Source organism: Canis lupus, chromosome 26, assembly GCF_003254725.2.
Source record: "Canis lupus dingo isolate Sandy chromosome 26, ASM325472v2, whole genome shotgun sequence".
NCBI lineage: Eukaryota > Metazoa > Chordata > Mammalia > Carnivora > Canidae > Canis > Canis lupus.
The window spans coordinates 20,288,488-20,314,149 of record NC_064268.1 but is presented as its reverse complement, the minus strand read 5'-3'; the positions used below and the strand labels follow the sequence as shown (position 1 = coordinate 20,314,149).

At 49.4% G+C, this 25,662-nt stretch overlaps 1 protein-coding gene across 8 annotated transcripts in view; it reads right to left on the bottom strand.

The window, feature by feature from the left end:
• Window positions 1-25,662, bottom strand: part of SEZ6L (seizure related 6 homolog like) — a 188,925-nt gene that overhangs the window by 30,194 nt on the left and 133,069 nt on the right. For all 8 annotated transcript variants that reach the window (XM_049101498.1, XM_049101499.1, XM_049101500.1 and 5 more), the window contains exon 10: window positions 1,429-1,625. In XM_049101498.1, coding sequence (XP_048957455.1) covers window positions 1,429-1,625 — 197 coding nt within the window. The remainder of the gene's footprint in view (window positions 1-1,428; window positions 1,626-25,662) is intronic.

Below are 25,662 nucleotides of genomic sequence, written 5' to 3'. Positions count from 1 at the left end.
TTCCAAGTTCTTGGCTGTTGCCAAGAATATCAGGTGTGGAGAAATGCTAAGGTCCAGGAGCCAGGAAGCCTGGGTGTGAGCCTCAGATCTGCCCCCAAGGAGCAAGTCCTTTATCCTTGGTGGTCCAGGGCTTCTTCTGCTATGATGTGACAGGGTTTAAGCAGACACTCTGTCCATTCAAACTCTTTCTGGGCTGGGATTAGTGGGATTTCATGGTGTTCCAGTCTCCTGACTGCTGGCAGCTTGGGTGCTGGCCATGAAAGGATGAGCAGAAGTGCTTGGATTTGAGAGTATTGTAGAAGTAGAGTTGAAAGAATGGGTTGGTTATGGGGCAGGCAAAGAGGAAGCAGTCAGAAACTGGGAGAGCTCTAGTTTCATCTCCTGGGATGGGCAGAGGGACAGAAGCAGCAGCAGAAGCAGTTGGGTGGTGGCGGATTGGGAGTAGGGACAGAGGGAGTTCTGTTCGGGCCATATTAAATCTGAGATGCCAGTTAGACATGCAAGAGGAGAGTTCGCACAGACTTGAGTAGACAGCTCATGGGAGAGGTCAAAGTTGGAGGTACATACTGGGGGCCGATGAAACACAGAGAGGCATTGCTTACAGCCAAAGGACTGGATGACAGTGCCTGGGAGTGAGTTAGACAGACACGGGACAGGACTCAGGGTAGAGCTTGGGACCTGCCACTGTTCAGAGCAGGGTGACAGAGCCAGCAACGAAGAAGGGGGAGTCACAGGTGGGGAAGGAAGAGGGAAGACTGTGGGTGCTTCCACAGAGGTGTTGGATGGCCAAGTGTGAACCGAGCTTGGAGCTTCACAGCAGATTTTTTTGGTTTTGTTTCTGTTTTAATGTGAGGGTGAGAGAAATGGTTTGGAAGCTACGTCAAAAAGTGAGGAAGATGCCTCTTGCCTTTCTAGGTCCTACAGTACAGGAGGTGGGAGAGAAAGCATGGTCTCCATTGGATGGGGCTGCAGGGGAAGAAGAGCCCTTAGGGAGAGTCCAGCTTCAGTTCACGCAAGATGGCAGAGACAGTGTTTTGAGAAGTTGCAAGCACAGGAGAGTGTGCTGATGATATAAAATCCCAGCTGACTACAAGGGGAACAGCAGGAATCAGGAAGTCACGAGGTAGCATCTACTAAATCCTGATATTGACCCTCTGGAGTAGCTATCAGTTTTTCCATTTTACAGATGACCAAAAGGGTGCTCAGAGAGGTTAAGTGACTTGGCCAAGATCATAGAGCCATTGATGGCAGTACTGAAGTACTAAAACTCAAACCCTGGTCTTCTGACCAGACAGCCCAAATGCTTAATAGCTACACATATTTACTGTGCCATTAAAAGACCATGTAGCACAGAACCCTCAAAGAGATGTATCTAGAAGAAGCCATCTAAATAGACACATCTACAAATGGATGGGTGGAGACACTTACCTATGTAGTTCATGATAAATCCTTGGCCCTTCCCAAAGATGAGGCCAGCAGGGTCTGAGTGGAACTGGATGGTCAGGTCCGGCGTGGATGAGTACAGCTTCTGGGGGCCACTGTTCCCCAGGTATTGCCCCAAGATGTGAGGCATGACCTCGTCACCATCATAGATAGTCAGGATGTCACTGTTGCTCAGGTTGAGGCTGGGGGCAGGGCAGAGAGAAAAGGAGGAGTCTTGTGAAACTCAGTTATGGGCATTAAACAAGCCTTTGATTCTTTTTTTTTTTTTTTTCAGACAACACACATTTGTGAGGCACACTAGATGGCAGGCACCAGGCTAGGAACTAGGGGTGAGGTAGGCGGAGACCATAGATGTGACCAGGACACGCTGATCCTGCCTGCAAACACGCACAGCCCCTGGGTTTGGGGAGGGACTGGGGTTTTGAAGACTCATGCAGGAGATGGTCTTCCCTGCAAGGAGCTTCTTGCATGATTGAATGCTGAATTGTAAGTAGAACTGCCTTCACTGCCAGTGGAGCAGAGTGCCGGGCACTGGGCTACATGCTGGGGGTGTAGCATGGGTCTTCCATTCTTCTCTGCTGTGGAACAAGCTGACTGCATCCTAAGTAGAACCTGCATCTTCATGTCAGGTGAAATGAGCCTTCCCCTCATTATGTGGCAAAGTCTTCAGAATCAAACCCGGTATCTATTACGTTTAGGCGATGGGGCGGAGGGCGGGATGGAGGCATCTTACTCCCGAAATACACTCAAACCTGCTATCAATATTCATAACGTGAAAGGATGACACATTTCCAAAGACAAATGCAAGCAAACACCCTGACACTAAATATCAGGACTGCAATGGACAGTTAATAATCCAGAAAGCACTTCAGTGTGCCACAGAAACATGTGTTATGGGAGGCGTGCTGGATAAAAACGGATTTCTCATTGAAAGAGTGCCAGCTAATTCAGTGTTGGGTGCAGGCACATATGAACTCATGCCTCTTTCCCTCCATTCTCCTTCTCCACTTCCTTCTTATGTCTTTCTCCTTCTCTTGTGTCCCTCTTCCTAATATTTTTGAACACCTCAGATATGCCAAGCTTGTGTCAGGGGATACAAGAACCACAAAGCAGTGGTAGATTTAGACTAAGAAACCAGGAATTGTGGTAGCAGTTAACGATCAAGGTGAGTGCAGAGAGAGGTGACTGGGGGCATCCTGGAGGCCTCCTTGGAGGAGATGGTGCTTGCTTCCTCAAGAAAGATTAGAGGGCTCTAAGGTTGATAAGCAGGGCTGGTGAGAAGGCAAAGCACAAGTGAAGGAGATAGGGAATGAGATCATGGGTCCTGGAGGAACTTGCCTGGTGGTCAGTGTTTTCCTGCTGTGGGTACAGGCATGGAAGTCTAGAGAGCTTGTAGGAGCCAAGTTTATGTGTTTGGATGTCATCTTGCTTGGAGTGGGAGCAGACAAGACACTGCCTGAGGAGAGGCATTCCAGGAAATGGCCCTAATCAAAGTTTCTAGAACTGATGCAGAGTGAGGATAGCCCCCTACCTTGTCCCCCACCCCACAGCTTCACCCAGTGCCCCAGGGCGGTGTTCTCCTTCCCCGGTGTGGGAGGACAGGGAGAAGGGGGTAGAAACAACCTAAACTGCTGCTTCTAGTAGTAAGAACAAAGCAACTGAAACACAAGGAACATTGTGTAAGGGTGGCTTCCAGAGGCCAGGCGATGTATTTTATTCCAAGTGATGTCCTCTCCAGCACCTCTCACATTGCTCATGTAAAGTTGTCCTGAGAGCTGACTTAGGGAGATTCTAACTGCCCCCCATAACCTCCACCAGCTTCCTTTGCACCACCTCCAAAACACTTTCTCCTAATAAAAGGCGTCCCCTGGCTTTGCATGTGTGGCTTCAGGACAGAGCCCCTAGAGATATACCCTCTGCCCATTTCCAGCTAAGGCTACGGCTTCTAAACCCTACTGTATTGAAATCCTGGAGTTGCCACCTTCTCTTGCACACCATAGGTGCTAGATAAATGCTAGGGTATGAAAGAGCCTGCCAGAGAGTCTATTTGACAGCAGAAATGGTGCAGTTGATGTCGGCTCTTGACCCGTGATAGGGAAGAGCCTCTTAACTCTAAGAACCATGAAAACATCAATCGTTCACGAAAGGGCTGGATTAGACTGGTGTGAAACATGGTAGATCGCCAATATTTATTCCTTAAGCTGACTTCACAGCTGATCTGCTGGTTAACGGTGAGTTCCAGAGAGTCTACAACTTGGCTTTACACTATCACTCATTTCAATGATCTAAATGCAGCAGAAGCATTTTCAAGGGGGCAAGTAGCTTTCATTTGAAAACCCTAGCATCACTCTTTGTCCTTTGTAAAGTAGAAAGCAGCAGTGCACCGGAAAGAGCACACTGCCTTGGAAATCAGCAAGCTTTGGTTTGATTCTTGGCTCTGATGCTGGCATGGAGGGCTCCGGTTTTTCTGAAGTTCCTTGTCTGTGAATTTCCAGTCTATGTCATGGGCTTTCCGAGTGAGGTAAGGCATGCTGAAAATCTAGGATCAAATGCCAGATTCACTCACAGCACCTCAGCAAGTATGGTTAAGTCGTCTGAACATTATATCATGTTGCTGTGTCATCATGAACATCACTACCACCACCATCATCCTCACCATCGTCACCATCCTCACCATCATCATGTTTGCCATGATCATGCTCTCTTCAGGCTGCTGTTGACACAATGACATCAGATGACTTCCATCAGCGGTTCTCAACTAGGGGTGATTTTGTCCTTAGGAGACAGTTAGCAATGTCTAGAGACATGGTTGTCCCAACTGGGGTGCCACTGGGGAGTGGATGACAAGGATACTGTGAAACATCCTACACCGTACAAGTACCCTCCTACAATAAAGAATTATCTTGTCGAAAATGTCAATTGTGCTAAGGTTGAGAAACACTGACTTATGTGAATGTCTTTTGTAAACAGTGTGCAACAGACTATTCATTGCAACTTCTATTGTCCTGGGATTTCAGCAGAGGTCCCTCAAGCTAGGAATAAGCAAATAGGTTCTGAGCATGCCTACTTTTTAAAAGGGCTTTTGACTGAAATTGGGTCCTCTGGAAGCAGAGCTGAGCAAAGTTGAGTGTCTCTCGTGGTCTGGTTGATCTGGGAGGCCACCCCAGGCAGCTCTGGTATGGAAGCTAGATAGGAGGAAAGAAAAGAGCCGATGCATAGTCATAGAGGGGAGAGTCCCACTGTGGGCATTGGGCTTAGTCCTTCGGGAACTGTGAACAATGGTGTAGAACATACCATGAGGGAGAAGGAACTGGGATTTTATCCTCCATCCTCATCCCTCATTGGCTGAGGGCTGCTTTTAGGGGTGTCAAACCCCAGCACTTCTGACCTTCTTAAAAGAGACTTGCAGTAGGAAGCCATGGTGAGCATCCAGTGGCAGGTGCAGCAGGGCTCAGAGAGGGCACCAGTGGCTCCTGCCACCACCATCTATGATCTCTTCCGATCTGAGCCCCATCTCTCCTACCTCTAGCTTATAGAGGGGAAAGGATTTCTTGGGGCCACTGCAGAGGCTTACGGGAAGAGCCACCTCCGAGAGAGCATCACTTAAGAAGAAGAAGGGGGAGGGAAGAAAATGTATCACCTCCCCTTCAGCCAATTGAGAGAGGGCTTCACGGACACTCTTGGTGGCTTGGCAGGTGTCTTTGGGGTTTGAGGAACAGTGACTGCATTTGATGCTCACCAAGAGAAGAGTGATAACAAAAGTCAGATGGGAGGTGCCTGCCTGCCTTGAGGCAGAGCCAAGAGAGGAGAGGCATTGGGAGTGTGAGCTGCCCATCATTGATGAGAGTGAGCAGGAGACTCACGTTTCCTGGGGCCAGAGGTGGACACTGAAGATAGGAGCCACAGCGGGTCTCAGCATTCCCCATCCTGAGAGGATGATGGGATCCAGCAGAAGGGAAAGCCGAGAGCAGCCAGACTTAGGGGGCTCTGTCCTCATCAAATTCTCCATAATAGAAAACCCCTGGCACTCTGCATCTTCCATAACAGGACAGTACTGTCTGGCCAGGCTTTCTCGTGAGAAGGAAGCAGCCCACTGGGCTCTCCCTAACCCCAGAATTCTCCCAGCCTGAGGAGCCCCACGGAGGGCACAGGAAATTTGGAAAAGAGCGAGATTCAGGACTCCATGATAAGAAGACCAGAAGGCCTATAAGAATGAAGCTTTCACCCCAGGAAGTGCCAACCACCCCCTCCCCGAAACAAACACAAAAGTAGACCATGAATGAATGAGCAGTGGAAGAATAAGGTTATTCTCTGCCATATCCTCCTGGATCCACTTTTTAAAAAAATTTATCTATTCATGAGAGACACACAGAGAGAGGCAGAGACATAGGCAGAGGGAGAAGCAGACTCCCTGCAGGGAGGCTGATACGGGACTCGATCTCAGGACCCTGGGATCAAGCCCCAAGCCAAAGGCAGGTGCTCAACCACTGAGCCACCCAGACGTCCCTGGATCCACCTTTTTGATAGTCGGGTTTTCACCAATATATGCAAATACTGGTAATTTATCCCCTACCCACCTCGGAGAACAAGCTGGCATTTTGCTCACCTGTCCTTCTGCATTTGATACACTGAGGCCATCCAGGGGCCCTGCCTCCGGACCATCCTCAGCAACCAAGGTGCAAATGCAGACTTAGTGTTGAACCAAACTTGCATCCCGGGAATAAATCCCACTTGGTCATGGTGAGTAATCTTAATGTACTCTTGGATCCTATTGACTAGTATCTTGTTGAGAATTTTTGCATCTGTGTTCATCAGGGATATTGGTCTAAATTCTCCTTTTTGGTGGGGTCTTTGTCTGGTTTTGGAATTAAGGTGATGCTGGCCTCATAAAACGAGTTTGGAAGTATTCTGTCCCTTTCTATCCTCCAGGATGCAAGGTTGTTTCAACACTCGTATAACAATCAATGTGATAGATCATATCAACAAGAGAAAAAACAAGAACCACACGATCCTCTCAATAGATGCAGAGAAAGTATTTGACAAAATACAGCATGCATTCCTGATCAAAACTCTTCAGAGTGTAGGGATAGAGGGAACATTCCTCAGCATCTTAAAAGCCATCTACGAAAAGCCCACAGCAAATATCATTCTCAATGGGAAAACACTGGGAGCCTTTCCCCTAAGACCAGGAACACGACAGGGATGTCCACTCTCACCACTGCTATTCAACATAGTACTAGAAGTCCTAGCCTCAGCAATCAGACAACAAAAAGACAGTAAAGGCATTCAAATTGGCAAAGAAGAAGTTAAACTCTCCCTCTTCGCAGATGACACGATACCGTACATAGAAAACCCAAAAGCCTCCACCCCAAGATTGCTAGAACTCATACAGCAATTCGGCAGTATGGCGGGATACAAAATCAATGCCCAGAAGTCAGTGGCATTTCTATACACTAACAATGAGACCGAAGAAAGAGAAATTAAGGAGTCAGTCCCATTTACAATTGCACCCAAAGGCATAAGATACCTAGGAATAAACCTAACCAAAGAGGGAAAAGATCTATACCCTAAACACTACAGAACACTCCTGAAAGAAATTGAGGAAGGCACAAAGAGATGGAAAAATATTCCGTGCTCGTGGGTTGGAAGAATTGATATTGTGAAAATTTCCATGCTACCCAGGACAATTTACACATTTAATGTAACCCCTAACAAAATACCATGGACTTTCTTCAGAGAGTTGGAACAAAGAATCTTAAGATTTGTGTAGAATCAGAAAAGACCCTGAATAGGGGAATATTGAAAAAGAAAACCAGAGCCAGGGTATCACAATGCCGGATTTCAAGTTGTACTACAAAGCTGTGGTCATCAAGACAGTGTGGTACTGGCACAAAAACAGACCCATGGATCAATGCAACAGAATAGAGAATCCAGAAGTGGACCCTCAACTCTATGGTCAACTAATATTCGACAAAGCAGGAAAGACTATCCCTGGAAAAAAGACAGTCTCTTCAATAAATGGTGCTGGGAAAATTGGACATCCACATGCAGAAGAATGAAACTAGACCATTCTCTTGCACCATACACAAAGATAAACTCAAAATGGATGAAAGATCTAAATGTGAGACAAGATTCCATTAAAATTCTAGAGGAGAACACAGGCAACACCCTTTTTGAACTTGGCCACAGCAACTTCTTGCAAGATACATCCCTAAAGGCAAGGGAAACAAAAGCAAAAATGAACTATTGGGACTTCATCAAGATAAAAAAAGAAACAGTCCACAAAACTAAAAGACAACCTACAGAATGGAGAGGATATTTGCAAATGACCTCTCAGATAAAGGACTAGTTTCCAAGATCTATAAAGAAGTTATTAAACTCAAGAGCAAAGAAACAAACAATCCAATCATGAAATGGGCAAAAGACATGAACAGAAATCTCACAGAAGAAGACAGAGACACGGCCAACAAGCACATGAGAACACGCCCCGCATTGCTGGCCATCAGGGAACTACCAATCCAAACCACAATGAGATACCACCTCACACCAGTGAGAATGGGGAAAATTAACAAGACAGGAAACAACAAAGGTTGGAGAAGATGCGGACAAAGGGGAACCCTCTTGCACTGTAGGTGGGAATGTGAACTGGTGCAGCCATTCTAGAAAACTGTGTGGAGGTTTCTCCAAGAGTTAAAAATAGACCTGCCCTACGACCCAGCAATTGCACTGCTGGGGATTTACCCCAAAGATACAGATGCAGTGAAACACCGGGACACCTGCACCCCAATGTTTACAGCAGCAATGTCCACAATAGCCAAACTGAAAGGAGCCTCGGTGTCCATCGAAAGATGAATGGATAAAGAAGATGTGGTCTATGTATATAATGGAATATTACTCAGCCATTAGAAATGACAAATACCCACCATTTGCTTTGATGGACAAAAGCAAAGTGGGAGAGTGTTATGCTGAGTGAAATAAGTCAATCAGAGAAGGACAAACATTATATGGTCTCATTCATTTGGGGAATATGACAAATCGTGAAAGTGATTAAAAAGGAAAGGAGAGAAAATGGGTGGGAAATATCAGAGAAGGTGACAAAACATGAGAAACTCCTAACTCCTAACTCCTAATGTTCAAAAATGAACAAGGGGTAGTAGAAGGGGAGGTGGGCGGGGGGATGGGGTGACTGGGTGATGGGCACTGAGGGAGGCCCTTGACGGGATGAGCACTGGGTGTTATATTGTATGTTGGCAAATCGAACTCCAATAAAAGAATATACGTTAAAAAAAACCTATTAAAAAAAGAAAAAAGAAAGAAAACGCAGACTTAGCGGCTGAGAGACTGGCCCCAGGGAAGAGCAAGGGCTTCCCACTAAGGTCCCAGGTGAGATGTGGTCCAGAGACCCTCCAGGGAGGCGCAGAGAAATCAGGATGTCAGTGTGACTCCGGAAGGATCGGGAGGTGGAGAGGTGCCGGCAGCCGGATGGGTTGGATGGGACTGGAAGTGGGTATCACAGGTCCCACTCCGGGAGGACGCCCCAGGGCCAGACCCTCTCTGCTGCCAGCAAGGCTTTCCTGGAGCTCCTGCCGGGAGATCTCCGCTTCTGGGTCTCTTCCCCCGTCCCCTTGGCCACTGCCTGGAGTTCTTCTCCATCTCCTTTCAGCTGGGCTGTGGGACAGCCAGCACCCCCTTGCCTGGCCCCAGTCTCTCCCCTCGGCAACCAGATGAGTCCTTCCCAAACAGAAATCTGCCCCCTTCACAGAACAGATGGATGGAGAAGCAAAATGGGGTGTATCCCTGACAATGGACTGTCATTCAGCAAGTGGAATGCAGCAATGACGCTCACTACACCGTGGATGCACCTTGCACTTCCTGCCAAATGGAAGAATCCTGTCGCAAAAGGCCACCCGGTGCATGACTCCACTGCGAGGAAATACCCAGAGTAGGTAAAGCCAGAGAGGCAGAGAGCAGCTCGGTGGTTGCCAAGGGCTGGGAGGAAGGGTCTGGGAGGAACGGAGTCCTCTGGCTTAACAGGTGTGGGGTTTGTTTTGGGGAGGATGAAAGTGCTTTAAAACCAGATGGAGGTGTTGATCCCACAACAGTGTGAATGTACTAAATGCCACTGAACTGTAGAAGTTAAAATGGTTAAGGTCACGTTATGCAAATTTTACTTCAATGACTAATACGGGGCACCTCCTCTCAGGGTAGAAGGCAAACTTGGATCCTAGCTTCCAAGGCTCCCTGGACCTAGTTTCTGCACCCCCTTACCTCCTCACAGCTTCATCTCTTACTGTCTCTTTCAAACCCAGTGTTTTACACGCCAACCACAATCAGTTACTCATGAATCTCTCCGAGGACTAATGGAAGCCCTTGTAAGGCTTGTAGCCCTTGTGGGCTGTAGCTCTGACCTCATCTCTGCCTGGAGCCTTGGCCCTAAATAGACTTACTTGCATCAACCTTGGGAGGGGAAGTCCTCTCGTCCTGGCTGCTTTCAGCACTTGCTCCCACAGATCAGTTGGAAAACTTAAATGACTGGAGCTGCCCCAAATGATTTCTGCCCCACCCACTTCCTTGCCCCTGATTGCCTACATCCTCCATTTTTCTTCGATATGCTGTCTCTCTCTCTGTCAAACAAATAAATAAAAATCTTTAAAAAAATCAAGAATCAAGCTTGGCACCATGACACCCCTACATTGCCTGATAAGCCACTCCGGTGTCAGCCCATGGCCTTGGCCGGCTGGGTTGCAGCTCCCTCTCGATCTCCACCATGATTCTGCTCCAGGCATATCCTCCTGCTCCTTCCAGGGCCAGATATCTGAGAAAAAATCTCCCAAGACCCCCAGGGAGCTTTTGAATGACAACAACGCTGCCCAGTGAGGCTTAAGCACTCAAACAACAACTTCACACACTAAGACTTAGGATCATCCCCAAGTTTATAGACTGGGAAACTGAGACCCAACTGGGAGAAACCACTTGCCCAACATCACAAAAGAATCAGACCCAAGGTCTGTTGGATGCCAAAGTCTGAGATGTGAACCACTATTTTACACGATGTCCCATGAAAGCCATGTGTACCTGTCTCCAAGAAGTGTGCCTAAGGGTGCCTGGTGGCTCGGTTGGTGGAGTGTGAGACTCTTCATTTCGGCTCAGGTCATGATCTCAGGGTCATGAGATTGAGCCCCATGTCTGGCTCCATGCTCAGTGGGGAGTCTGCCTGAGATTCTCTGTCTCCTTCTCCCTCTGTCCCTCCCTTCTAAATTAAAAAAAATTCTTGAAAAAAGTGTGACTAGCTTCAGTCTGGTATCAGAAAGTGTGAAAAACATTACAAAAAAAATCTGCAGGATGAGGAAGCCCCATCTCACTGCCCCTGGCATGTTGCAACGCCTTATGTTCTTATGACAGCATCACTAAAGTCCATTTGATTACACCCATCATTTCAACTTTTGTTTTCCTATCAAGATAATATTTCTTCTCTCTACAGACTCCCTGTGTTAAAGGATTGTCTCCTAAACATTTTACACTTCCTGATAGCAATTAAATCTGCTTCATTTTGTTGTCATTATTGATGGTGTATAATCGAGTATGTAATAAAACCAGCATTAAACTGGTGACTTAGTCTCGGGGGCTTTATTTTGTTAGATAGAAAGTTTCTTTGTTTTTCTTTTAAAGATTTTATTTATTTGTTTGACAGGGAGGGAGGAGGGAGAGAGCATGAGCCGGGGTAGCGGGAGGCAGAGGGAGAGGGAGAAGCAGGCTCTCCACTGAGCAGAGAGCCCAACATGGGGCTTGGTCCCAGGTCCCTGGGATTATAACTTGAGCCCAAGGTGGACGCTTTACTGACTGAGCCACCCAGGTGCCCTGAAAGTTTCTGTTATGTTTTTGGACATACTTAAAAAGAGTCTGGGTACCTGGCTGGCTCAGTTGATGGAGTTTGTGACTCTTGATCTTGGGTTTGTGAGTTCAAGCCCCATGCTTAAAAGCATTACTTAAAAGCAAAATCTTGAGAAAAAAAGAAAAGTGTCTGAGAAGGATGCATAAGACACTCTAGTTTCCGTGGTTGCCTCTGGGGCGGGGAACAGGAGGGGGGCTGTTTGCCGCGGAAAGGAGGGGAAACAATTTTCATGGTAGATTCTTCTGTACTTTTGGGTTTTGAATCATGTGTGTATTACCTCTTCAAAAAGGATAAAACAGCTTGAGGGATCCCCATTATTGCTTTCACTAGGGTCTAGAGAGCCAAAGAGGTGAGGATAGAATACAAATTTGATTCAGACTCAGATTAGCAAATCCTTCTCTGGTGAAGTAATTCTCTTGGTCGGCAGAGGGCAGTGTATGCCTAAGCATGGTGTAGACTGTGGGTCCTGGGCAGCAGGTGCCCCCTTACCTCGGCCAATCAGGGGCTGGGATGTGGGGGGAACGTGGTAGGTGAGCTTTGTAAGTGTTGAGCTGCAGTTAATATTCCACAGAGGTTGTAGAAAGAAATGATGAGCAAGCCACCTTGCTTTTCTTTATTCCTTTTTAAACAAATGGCTGACCCTTGCTTAGAAATCTTGCCTTTAAAAGGCTTTCCAGGGGCGTTCACGAGATAATTTTAGCTAGACCAAGGTATTTGAAAATGTCTAATGGTATGTTTTTATTTAAATGTGAATTAGAAAAAAATATATAAATATATATGGTCTGCACATCAAACTTCTAATTTCATGGACATTATTTTGCTTAGAGTAAGCCAAGTGAAAAAACAAGCCAATTTATATGCAGTTTAAGGGGGAAAAATCAGAAGTGGCTGGTAATAGAATGGGGCTGTGGAAAAAGCAAAATTAAGCCCACAGAATAAAGTCCAGTTTCTCAGCCTTCCTGGACTTCCAGGTGTGTGTGTGTGTGTGGTGGGGGGTACACTGTCGGGCTTCCAGCCCACGTCTACTGTCTCAAACGTCTTTGCAAACCAGATCCTTTGAAGCTTCTAGACCTGCCTTATCCTGTGCTGGTCCCTTCATCTGGAATAAAGACAGAGCTCATCTCTCTGCTTGAAAACATTTTAAGATCCCTCAGGGTTCCTCTGTTGGAGGGGGGGATGTTTGAAAAATATTACCTCATCCGCATTTACAGCCATATGATAATTAGCCATGTTTTCCATAAGGCTCCTTGCATGCCTTCACACACCATTTCTACCCTGGGACGAACCCTGTAAGCACTACTATCCTCACCCATGTCCCAGAGAAACAAACCAAGGCACCCAGTGGTGGGTGAAGGAGCATCCTGGCGCTCAATCAGCTGGTCCTGGAGGATAGTCAGAATCCAAACTACATGGTGGGAAGGCAGAGGCTCAGTCAGTGGGGCGTGTGGGTGGCTCAGCGGTTGAGTGTCTGCTTCTGGCCCAGGGCATGATTCTGGAGACCGAGGATCAAGTCCCACACTGTGCTCTCCGCAGGGAGCCTGCTTCTCCCTCTCCCTCTGCCTCTGCCTCTCTCTCTGTGTCTCTCATGAATAGATAAATACAATTTTAAAAATAAAAAGAAGAACCTCTGTCGGCTCCCACACCAATTGCCCATACTCCCTGAAACCACACGCTGTTCTCCCCCAAATCCCTGGAGCCCAGCACAGGGCTCGGCACAGGCAAGAGAAATGTCATTTACACAGTTGAATTATGGTGAACTTTTTCCATTTTCCAGACTGGGCACACTAAGGCTCAGAGAGTTTAAATGACTAAGAAAGCCCTGTGATGCAATTAAGGCTGGACCTCCATGGGACAGTAGAGACGGTGGTTAAATAAACCATAGACTTAAATAAGGAGAGGGGAGGGGGAAGAGAACTGAAGTCCATAAATGCAGTGTTAGGTGCATTAAAACTTTTCTAAAAAGATCTTGCAGAGTTCCTTTGTGTCCATTTCTCATTGGATCCCCTCAACCACATAGTGATGTTGTGAATCCCACTTTACAGAGGAGTAAACAGAGTCCAGAGAGGCCCAGATCCCGAGGCCTCTGTGCTCCATCACAATGCCACAATCAGCACCAGACACCCCTTGGTGCCGTGGAATTGCTGAGGATCCCTGCGGCCCCGTGCTCATTTGGTTTCAATTAAATTTGATAAAATGGCAGACAGGACAAGAAACCATGTCAGCTCCAGGGAGGACATAGAAGACCGATCTTTCTGGCTCCCTAAAAGGACACCTGAATGCATAAAAAATGAACAGTTTTCTTACTGCTTTTTTTTGTGCTTCCCTTCTTCTCTTCCCTCCTCCCCTCTCCCCGAGACATTCACCAGGCACCTTGTTGAGGTCAGCCTCAGGACTCAGCCTCTGCTGGTGGACTCAGTCCTGGCTGCATGTGAGTCTCTCTGCAGAGATTTCAACCTCCCCATGATGCTGAGGCTGCATCCCAGACCAACCAGACCCTCAGCATCTTGGGTCCCCCCAAGATGGGCCACGGGGGTTAGCATCCCTCAAAACCCCCCAAGAAGCTGCACCAGCGGCCAGGACCCAAAGGCACTGCCGTGCTGTGATTTCAGTGTGGAGGAGGCTCAGGCACTGTGCTCCACCACCGCTTTCCCTCCTTTCTCTGGTTTCTTCACCTCCCCCCATCTCCGCCAATCTCCCTCTCATCCCTGGAGAGAAACAGAAGGGTGAGACTCCCGTGCTGGACATGCCTTTCCTCTGGGACCACCCACGGGTGGAGCTGCTTCTCATTTCCACATTGCTGGACAGGGCAGTCTCTGAACATGGCACGCAAAGGTTTGTCAAAGTCAATGACAAGACATTTCCCACCCAGCATCATGGACCAGGAGAACACCCAGCAGCTCCTAGCTGGTTTGCCTAGGAAAAACTCAGTCCTCAACCATCCCAGTGATTTTGCTCCATCTTGAGGGGCTGTGCTAAGAGAATGGGCTCTGGTTCCAATCCTCAAGCTGACGATTTCTAGCTGGGTGACTCTGAGAAAGTGGTTTAACCTCTCTGAGCCTCAGTGTCTTCACCTGGAAAATGGGGATAATATTATGGAGAGTTTTTTTTTTTTTTTTGGAGAGTTGTTAAAGGAAGTAATTAGGGCCAGGAACAATAAACATTTGTTTATTGTGTGTATGATGGTGGGTGTGTGTCTGCGGCGTGCGTATGGTGTGTGGTGTGTGTGTGCGGTGTGTGTATGATGGTGGTGTGTGCATGCGGTGTGTGTATGGTGTGGTGTGTATATGGTGTGTGTATACAGTGTGCGTATGATGTGTGGTGTGTGCAGGCAATGTGTGTATGATGGCAGTGTGTGTCTGCGGTGTGTGTATAGTGTAGTGTGTGTCTGTGGTATGTGTATGGTGTAGTGTGTGTATGTGATGTGTGTATGGCATAGTGTGTGTATGCAGTGTGTGTATGGTGTGGTCTGTGTATGATGGTGGTGTGTGTATGGCATGGTGTTTGTGCAGTGTGTACGTTACGACACGTGTGTGATGTGTGGTGTGTGCCTGTGGGGGTGGCGTACGCACACACACACACACACACACACATGCAGGAGGTGGTGGGCCCGGGGCTCTGCATTGCTGGAGGAAGATGTTACAGAGCTGTCCCCGCAGGAGCTGACAGCTGCTGGCCATGTCCCTGTCACTCCGCAGCCGCATCCTGACACACACATTGAAGGCAGCCCTTGTAAAGCCTGGTACTCCTCGGCGGATCTGCCTCCACCCTCCCCGCACACCCGGCGCCGGCTGGGGCGCGTGGGCTGTGCACAGGAAGCATCCTCCAAGAAAGAGCCACCAGTTGGGAACCTCGAGGGCTCACCCCAGCTCTCCAGGGAGGCGCCTGGCAGGTGTCGGGGCGCCGGTCTCCCCGCCGCCCTCCACGGCCTTCAGGACCAGGGACAGGGCCTGCGGCCAGGGCGCACTGCCTAAAGCACAGCACTGACCGGGCCGCTGCCCCCCAGAACTCTCAAAGGAGGCTGGCTGCGTCAGGATAACGTCCTTCCACCCCGAGAGGCAGGCTGAGAGCTGGTGCCGGCCACGGGCTCAGCCTCAGACAGCCAGGCCCCAACCCTGACCCCGCCCCCCCACTCCGTCGAGGGCCCCTCAGAGCATCTGTGCTTTGTCTGTGACATGGGGGCCACATCGTGTGGACTCCTTGGTTGCTCTGGGAATTAGCTGCGTAGACTGTGCACGTGGAGAGTCTGGCTCGCGGGAAGGGCCAGATCTGTGGGAGTTATCTCCGGGCCTGGAGTAATCTAACTTGATAGCAGCCACACGGTGGACCCTCGATAAACACCGCTGAATAGTAAGTGCGTGAGGCCACCACATGTCAGAGACTCATAAAACGAGCAGCCGCGTCTCCGCAGGAGGTTGGATCTAATTGCATCCGAATGCCCTGAGCTCATAGGTGTGCTCCGGCAAGGCCACCGTCCCAGCTCAAGACGGCGGGTTGGGGGGCTGGGGGTCCCTCCCACGGCTGCTCTTGCCATCGCTGGGGCTGGGAAGAGTGTGCAGGGGCTGAGGGGGGCAGGAAACGGGCATGTGATGGGGGAGGACCTCCCCTGGAGCCTGTGGTTTCCTGTTACCACCGACCACGACAGTCCCTTGCACGCCGCAGGAGGGGGTGTAATCAGTCAGGTGGACGCCAGTCAAGAGGGTTTCCGATGAACCCTCTTGATTTCTCATTGTCACACCAAATGCCAAGCTCACAGGCAATCAACCCTTGTGAGTGCATGCGTGTGTGTGTGTGTGTGTGTGTGTGTGTAGTTGCACAAAGGAGCTCAGTGTGTGTACACACCACAGGAAAGAATTCATCATCATCAACATAGCTGCCAATTAAATTACAATGTGTGTAATGTACCAAGTCTTTGGTCCCCTTGGACTCTAAGAAGTAGGTACCATTGGCATCCTCATTTTAAAGATAGGAAACTGAGATTCAGAGAAGTGGAGTGACGTATCTAAGGTCACACAGCCAATAAAGTGGAAGAGTGGGACCCGAACCCAAGACTTCCTGCCATGAGCAAAGGCCTTTTTTCCTCTCCTGCATGTTGGAGGCATCATGTAGAGAGCAAAACATTTCTCGAGGCTTCTAAGTTCCAGGTCCCAGGCGCTAAGTACAAATCTCATCTCTGTCACTTCCTAGAAGTGAGATCATAGGCAAGTTCTTCAGGTCTCTGAGCCTCGGATTCCTTTGGTAAAATGGGGACGGTGAGGGCCACCTCTTAGAGCCATCGTCCATAGTGATGTCATTAGGAGCTTTGGACAGGAACCAGGAAACCTGAGTTCTAACCCCCACTCTTCCCTGGCAAGAGTGTCTCTCTCAGTTCCCTTATCTGTAAAAGGAAATAGTCAAGGGGCACCTGGGCGCCTTGAGTGCAAACATGATTTCAAAGCTCTGTCCATCTCTGTGATGGCTTTAAAGCTCCTGCCAGAAGAGGTGGAGTCTGTTTCACCACCCTTTGAATGTGGGCTGGCCCTTGGTCTGTGACTTGCCATGGGAGACAGTGGGTGTTGGCTGCTGTGCCAATTTCTCGTCTCGACTCAAGAGGCCTTGAATGCTGCTTCTCATCGTCTTGGAACCCTGGCTAGTCACCATGGGAAGAAGCCTGAGCTAGCTTTTGGGGCAGATGAGCCAACCTGGGCTAGGCCGGCCAGGACCCTCTGATGGGCAACCCACCCCAAACACATTAGAAAGGCCACAATCTGCAGAGCCACCCACCCAACCCATTGCTGCCCAGAGATGCATGCATGACCCAGCTGAAACCAGAAGAACTGCCTGGATGACCCGCAGACTCGTAAGAAATGTGACAAGCTTGCTGTTTTATGATGCTGAATTTGGGGTCATTTGTTATGCAGCAATAGCTGACTGATACAGCAACCTTGGGGCAATCTCTTCCCATCTCCAGGCCTCAGTTTCCTTCTCTGCAACAGGATGGGATTTGGGCTCTAGGAACTTTGTTGTCCGTGGATTTCTTACAACTTTTGGCTCTTGGGAAATCCCATCTCCCTCCACTAATAGATTGGAAGGTTTTTATTTCTTCTGGGGCCATTTCTTCCATGATTTCTGATGGACATCTGTGCTCCTGGGGTCAACGCAGCCCTCTATTGTTGACCGTCTCTCTTGCCTGGATCTCAGTCAAGCTGAATTCTTGCAGCCCAAAGCAGCAAACATCCCTGTTTCAAGAACTGTAGTGCCTCTGGACAAGGCACTTAATTTTTAGGGCTTGGAATTAACTTAGCACGGCACAGGTTGGCAGTAGCTGAAGAGAAATATTCCATGGCTATCAATCATGTGGTTACTGGGCTTTGTTATTAGGTCCTTTTATTTCCTGGTTAGAGAACTGTGTTGGAGCCCATAAACAGGGAGAGGTTTGGGGCAGAGTCAGAGAAGGCAAGCTGGAGCCCGGATGAAACTTTTTTCTTCCAGAGATATACGTATGTTTACAATAGGTCCCAGGAAACTGGGGGCAGAAGGGGTGCACCTCTCTGCGCCTTGGTTTCTTCTGTAAGGTGTAGCTAGGGTTTCTCCCCTGCGCAGCACCTCACTCCTATTATTGTGTGGTTGTAGCACTGGCTTTGACCCAGGAGACCTGAGTTTGAGTCCTAACTCAGCCCCTTCCCAGCTGTGTCCTCAAGCAAGAGTGTCTCTCTCAGTTTCCTTATCTGTAAAAGGTGATAGTCAAGGGGCACCTGGGTGGCGGCTCTAGTTGGTTAAGTATCATTTGCCTTTGGCTCAGCTCATGAGCCCAGGGTCCTGGAATTGAGCCCCGCATCTAGCTCCCTGCTCAGCGGGGAGTCTGCTTCTCCTTCTGTCCCTCCCCCAGCTTGTGCGCATGCTCTCTCTCTCTCAAATAAATAAATAAAATCTTAAAAAAAAAAAGATAGCCACTGTGACATCACATAGGCGTCTTGGTAAGAGTGAAATGATTTGCTATGGGTAAAGCACTCAGAGACTAGCAAATAGCAAGTGCTCGATGCGTGTAAGACTTTTTTAGGATGGTGTCATCATCAATGAAATAGTGCGTGCCAAGTATTTAGCATAAAATGTGGTACATAGTAGAGGGTGAAAGTAGTGTCCACCGTGGTTATTTGCTTATTTTATGTCAGAAACTTTACTAAGAACTTCACGTGTTATTTAACTAACTCCCTCACCACCCCTCTCTCTTTCACTCTCTCATTCAACAGATATTTATTGAGCACCTGCTGTGTGCCAGTCACTGGGGATGAAGTGAACAAAGCTTCCCGTTGTGAGGTGGGAATGGCCACCTGCAATCACCTACAGAGGCCACAGAGCTAGTGGGGGTAGCAGAGCCAGGATTTATATGTAGCTCTTTTTACTTTAGAAGCTTTTATGACTCTCTGTCATGTGGCATTGTGACCAACCCCCGTGCTGGGCGTCTGCAGCCATGCTTGGGTTGTTTTCCTGGTCCCTGCTCTGACTTACTGTGTGATGCTAGGCAAGTGACTTCCCCTCTCTGGGCCCCTCCCAGCTTTTCCATTCTATGATGTCCTCACCAATTATCCCTTGATTCTTTTATTTTCCTTTCTATGCTTTAACTTGAGAGAGAGAGAGAGACAGAGACACACAGAGAGAGAGACAGAGAACGGGGGAAGAGAGAGAGAAATTTCAGAAACTGTTAAGGTTTTAAAAGGCTCATGCTCAGTTGTGTTTTAGGTAAGCTGATGGAGCTAGGAGGTACTTGATGATTCAGGGAATAGGCATTTGGGGTCTGAAGGAGGTTTAGCCTGAGGGGTCCCGACTCAATTTAAGATCATGCGCCCTCCCTTCCCACCTCTACCGCCAATAATGCAAGGCAGACAGTTCTAATTAGTGCTTCAATTCAGGGCATCCATTTGGTGTCTAACAGTCCCTGCTTTCATAGCTCGAGTGCCCTGCTCCCAGAGGCCCCTCCTGGAAGCCCTTCCCCCATTCCAGCTTGGCCAATGGACACTCTTCAAGCTTCTGCTTGGATGTCACCCTCTCTGTGACAGTTCCATGACCTGCAGAGCTAATGCAGCGTCCCGCTACCTCCCCTACGCTCACCCCTCTAGCCACAGCACTTAGCCTGCATTTTGTCGGGTTGTCTATTTATGGCACTACTTCCCTTCCTGAACTTTGAGTTTCTGGAGGTCCGGGAGCCTCCCTGGTGCATCACGGAGACATATGGCTGATCCCCCAAAAGACTGTACAAGTCCACAAAAGCAGAGGCTATGGTGTGTGTGCAAAGGCTGGCTCAGTCCTTTGTTAGCTGTGCGACCTGAGAAAGCCACTTAACAAGCTCTCTGTCATCTGCAAATCCAGGGTGCAGTGGCCACAATATCTTATAAGGATTCATAGTCTCTGTTGATGAAGTGCCAGTGATGTGCTGGACCCCACACCACGCGCTTTGCATACATTCTCTCTAATGTAGGTAACTCCCCCTCCATAATGATCTCTACCCCTGTAGCTCTAATTTATGCAGTTGTGATCTCTGAATAATAATGTGTCACAGTGTGCATCATGTCTCCATGGACATGAAGCACACAGCTCGGGTTCCGGCACACAGTAGGTCCTTCATTGATGCTAACCCAGCAGAGTCAAGAGGCGGGTGCCCACGGCTTCAACAGACCTGCCCGGCTGATGAGGGGGAGAAAAGTCCCCTCTCGCCTGCCACCCGTGGTTTACGTCCTCGTGACGCAGCAGACAGTGCGCAGCACCTACTACGGGCCACCCACCCGGCTCAGTCAACAGTGCAGACTCCTTCCCCCTCACCAAGGCGATAAGTAACAATCACAAGCGCTTAGGCGGTGTGAGGGGCCCTGAGGACAGAATTATTTTTACTATCAAACCCAAATTGGTTTACTAAAACTGTCAGCGGAAACCAAGCAAGATAAATTAAACCCAGCAGCTCTCGGGCCTCACGTAACCCTGGCTGGTGAGATGCTATTTTCACTCCCTCTGTGGGAGGAAAGGGGGTGCCAGGTCCAGCTGCCACTCTGCCAGGCGTGTGCCAGAGTTTGCCGGGGAGAGCCCGAGGCTGCTGACCCAAGGACTCGGCTCCCCTCTGCAAAGCTTTAATCCCTATTAAGAGCTTAAAACCTTTCCTCTGTGGCCCAGTTTGGGTGAGTGCAGACTTCTAACTTGGCCTTGAGGCACCAGCCTGGTTCCCCTGCTGCCTGCTTGTCCCTCCTCCTCCTAGATGCCGCCTCTCCTGCATCCCTTCCTCTGCTCCTTTCAAATGCTGGTGGGGATCCCAGACCCTGGAGGCATGGCAAGCCGGGTCTGCATCCGCTCTGCCAGTTCCCGGCCCAGTGACCGCAGCCACTCTTGGCCTCCACGTCCTCATCTTGCTCATCTGTAAAATGGAGCTGCTAGTAGAACTCAGCACGCATGCTCACTTTCAAGGCACCTGTGAACGCCTGGGTGCACTAAGTGTTCGGCATCTATTCGATATTATGGACCAACAAGAAGAGAGTCGTGCTCTACTGCTTCTGGACCTTAGCACACGCCGTTCTTTTTGGCTCGAGCACTGTACCTGCCCCTCCCCATCCCTTCCCACCTTGTGTCTGTCCTTCAGGTTTCAGTATGGACCAGGGTTTTTCTGCTTCAGCTCTACTGACATCTTGGGTCAGCTACTTGGTTGTGGTGGGGGCTGAACCATGCACATCGGGGTGCGGAGCAGCACCCTTGGCCTCCTTCCACTGGATGCCAGTGGCTCCCTCTCCACGCCCCCTCCTGCACCAACTCTACAGCCAGAACCGCCCTCCAGACACGGCTGTTTGCTGAGAGAGACCTTGCTTTCCCTGGAAAGCTTTCCTTTGCATCGTCTACCAGGCTCACCCTTCTTGCTCCGGGCCTCCAGGGCCCCTGTTTGTGCTCCTGCCTGCACCATGTCCCTCAGCACAGGGCCACACTGTTCTTGCTTACTGCCAGGGCCCAGCGGGCGCCTCATTCACAGCGGGCGCTCCATAAATGCATGTAAAATCACACAGAATTTGCTCAATGAGAAAAATGACAGTGCCTCAACAATGACCGACTTGATTTTGATGTCACTTCAAGGACTACGGTCCTGGGATGATGCTGCCTGGATGCCTCACGGAGGGAGCAGAAGCTGCTCTGTGGAGGACAGTACCCTACCCTCCCCCCCTACCAGGACCTCATCTCGGGCCCCACTGTCACCTTCACCTCCGCCTGCATCTGATGATCCAGAAGACAGTACGGCCTCCCTGCACCTCACCCCTTACTTGGCCCCCAAAGTCTACCAGTGGATTTGGCTGGTCATCACTGGGTTGGGGTCCTCCTAAGACCCACTCTAGATTCTGCTTCTAAGTCTATGATGGCAAATCCTTTGATACTATAATTTATGACACCTTCTCTTGGGGGATCTTCTCACCACTATTATTTTACTTGATAGCTTTTGACTAAACTTTTTTTCTTAACATTGCCGCTCATGTAATAAATGTAGACTTATTGATAAAAGAAGGCCACATCTTAATGGTCTTTCCATATTTTTCTGAACTTTTTTCCCTTCCTTGTGCATAAGAGCAGTTGGACATGAATTTGGGTTCACGTTCTGGCTTTGAAACCTCATGGCTGTATGACCATGAGAAGTTGTCTTAATTTTATTCACTCTTACTTACTGAGCACCTACTATGGGCCAGGCATTGATTTACATACTGTGGTTATAGCAGGGCATCAAACAGGAAACAAATCCTTCCATTCTCATGGATGTGACGTTGTAGGTGGAGGGGGTGACATGCTTCAACAAATATGGTAATGTGTGGTATGTTGAGTGGTGCTAAGTGCTACAGGGAAACGTGAAGCAAGGTAAGGGTATCAGGTATGGCAGAGATGTTGGGGTGCCTGGCTGGCTCAGTCCATGGGACATGTGACTCCTGATCTTGGGGTTGTGAATTTGGGTGTCAAGATTGCTTAAAAATAAAATCTTAAAAAAAAAAAGAAAGAATGACAGAGATGCTGATTTAGATCAGGGTGTCTAGTGACATCTCATAAGGGGTGATTTGTGAGCAGAGGCCTACAAGAAGCTAGGGAGTGAGTGGGGCAGGATATTCAGGGCACAGCATCCTGGGGTTGGGGGAGGGGAGAAGAGACAGCTAGTGCAAAGGCCCTGGGGTATGTCTGGGGAACAACAAGGAAGCTAGTGTGGCCAAATGGAGGGAATAAGGAGTGGAAAGAAATGAAACAGGAGATATAACCAGGGCTAGATCACATGGGGCCTTTTGCAAGAACTCCAGCTTTTACTCTAGATAAAATGTAGAGCGACTGTAGACTTTGAAGCAGAGCATGATGTGACCTGCCTTACTTAGGTTTTAACAGGATCCCTTAGGGTGGTAGGTTACAAATAGCCCCAAAGGGGACAAAAGCAGGAGCGGGGAGACCAGTCAGGATGCCTGTGGGATAATTCTGGGGTGAGACATGGACCACAGTGGCAGTAGTGGGGGTGTCACACATGCTTGGACTCTGGGCGTATTCTGATTCTTGAATTCTAGAATCAACAGGATGTACTGAGGACTCGAGTACAGGGTGTGTGAGAAATCCAAATAGCAGTGAGTGTGCTGGAGCTGGCAGCTTGCACTGGCTCATGTGAGTCAATTGTTAAACATCCGGGCATCCGGCAAGCCCTCTGGCATTGTGTTAGTAGCTCGGAAAGGGCCATGGTGGGAGTATTTACACCACGGAAATTGGCGAATGCCATAAATCAGGATGTTTCTCCCTACCCCACTGCCAAGAAAGCCAATTGTTGGACGTGCACCCATGTCCTCCTGCCCTAGAACAATTCCAAGTCCTTTTGGCCTGAGCAGCCGGTAGGACGGCTCCTTACCAAGATGGGCAGATGGGATGAAACGGGTTTGGAGAAGGAATCAGGAGTTTAACTTTGGATACCCTTCATTTGGGAGGCCCTTTTAGGCACGCAACTGAAGAATTCAGAAGGCAGGGAATAGGAGTTGAATAGAGTAGTTGTAGCACCCCCACAGGACAACTCTGGGGAGGAGATAATTCACGTCTGTAAAGCACCCCACAAATAGGAAGCACTCAATGATGAAAATTGTTCTCTTCATCACGGCGATGAGAAAGAACTTTAATCACTATCTAGACCAAGGCTTACAAACTGGAGGCTCCTCAAGTCTGGATCCAGCCAGCAGATCTATTTTTTGGGACGGGGAGAGGCATTATTCTAAAAAAAAAAAAAAAAAAAACCCACCAAAAAACACCTTTAAATGATTTCTGGAAGGGAGAGAGGGCCTCTCCCCTCTCTATCACTTCAAATATTTGGGCCCCAAATCCATTCTGTTACTTACCTGGCCCTCCGTGAGTTTGAGTCTGCATTCTCTTGGCTCAAGGCAGCCCATCACTTTGCAGAAAGGGGACCATGAAGCCCAGGGAGGCTTGCTGCCGGGTCCCGGGCTGCTCAGGAGTCCCTGGCAGGGCACGGAGGAGGGGAGCCGGGGCTCCTCTCTCCTGGCCAACACTCAGATCTGGGGTTGCCAGGATGGTCAGAAGGGAGAAAGTCTGTCCCCTTGGGAGGCGTCCCTTCCTGCCACGGGTGCCAGGGGTGGCCCAGCTTTGAGGAACCTAACTGCTCAGGTTCCTGGATCAGCTGTCCCATTGCACGCTTCACAGTGGACATGAAACTCTATCCACCATCAAGCGGAAGGTTCACTGAGTATTTGAAGCCTAGAGAGAGTGAGAACAAGGGCTCCCAGCTTCCTGTGTCCCTATCCAGGCCTGTGACACCACGGTGAGATGTGGGCCGGTCTTGGGGGAGCAGAACCACCCATCCAGGGGGCGGGTGTTGGGAGAAGCCTGCTGAGCCCAGCAGAAGGGGGTGGCATGGACAAGACAAGCCAGGATACCAGGAGTTGGTTCTCCTTCTGGCTGAAGATTGAGGTGGCTTGCTACTAACTGCTGGTGCAGGGATGCTCATAAACCAGGACCGCGCATTCATATTTACCCTGACGGCAGTAGGGAGCCACAGAAGGTTTCTCACGGCAAACAGCTTTAGAAGGGACTTTCCTATTTGAGGCTTCAGCTAAGAAGACACCATGTCTCCCTGGAACCCTTTCCCTCCATAACTCCTACCTAATCCTCACGCTCCAGCCACGACAAACTTCTTTCAAGTCACTAAGTGGGCCACCTTCTCTCTCATTTCCAGGCTTTGCACATTCTGTTCTCACCGTCTGAGACACTCCTCCTTTCCCCCTCATGGTTGCCTAGGTTCTCTTTCATGCCAGCTCAGAAGTCACTTCCTCCTGGAAGCCCTCCTTGATTTCACTCGGGCTTCTCAGCGGCCTGTCCACCCTATCCCCGCTCTCACCACATCGCATATCGTTTCACGTCTGCCTCATCCCCTAGACAGTGAGGGCAGAGGCTGTTCTGTTTTCTCACAACTGTACCTTCAGCACCTTGCTTAGCACTTGCACACAGTAGGTGCATATGTGCCCCCACTTCCTCCCCTCACAGAGCTAATCGGGACCATCCAACCTGCTCTGTATCAACATAAACTTCACTGCCCAAGGGGCAACTCTCTAAGCCTTTCCAGCGCCTACAACCAGGCTTGGCTCACAGTAGACAGCTCAGAAACTATCATCCTTCATACCAGACTCTAGAAGTCAGGGAGGTGAGAATAGGAGAAAGGGGGGAACTCCCGCTGAGGAGTGAGCAAGGGAGGGAATGGGCAAGGGATGCTTCCAGGCTGTTCCAGTAGCCACGAAACACTGAGGTTCCAAGACCCCGGTAGCCAGTGAGAAGCACCACAGCCAGAGAGAAGCCCAGAGGCAAAGAGCTGGGGAGAGGTAGAGACAGAGTTCTGACTCAGGTTGGCCCAGCCCCAGGTCCACAAGGGGCAATTGTGCAAGGTCTGTACATCTTTGATTCTCCTGGAGCGGAAGGTCCTGGAGCAGCCTCTGAGGACACGTCTCTGGCCTCTGAGGGACAGCTTCAAAATTTTATTGTAATTTTGCAGATAAATCTTCCCTTTTGCAAAGCTCCTCTGCAGAGCAAGGCAGCCGGGCCTCGCTCCCCAGCCGACTGGGTTTCTGCTTCAGGCTTGAGGGGAGCGCTGCCGCCCCACCGGGGGCCCTGGCTGCCTCCAGAGAAGCTCTTCAGAACTTGGCATTCCCTCCCTGCCCTCCACTGTCCAAGACACGGTGTCTGGGTCTGCCCGGAAGCCCTTTCTTCTGCTTCTCTAGACACTACCATCTGTCTCTGTCTGCTTCTCCCCCTCCCTGGAGAGTTCAGCAGGGGGAAAGTTCTGGATGGAGCATCTCCTAGGCACCCCCACTGAG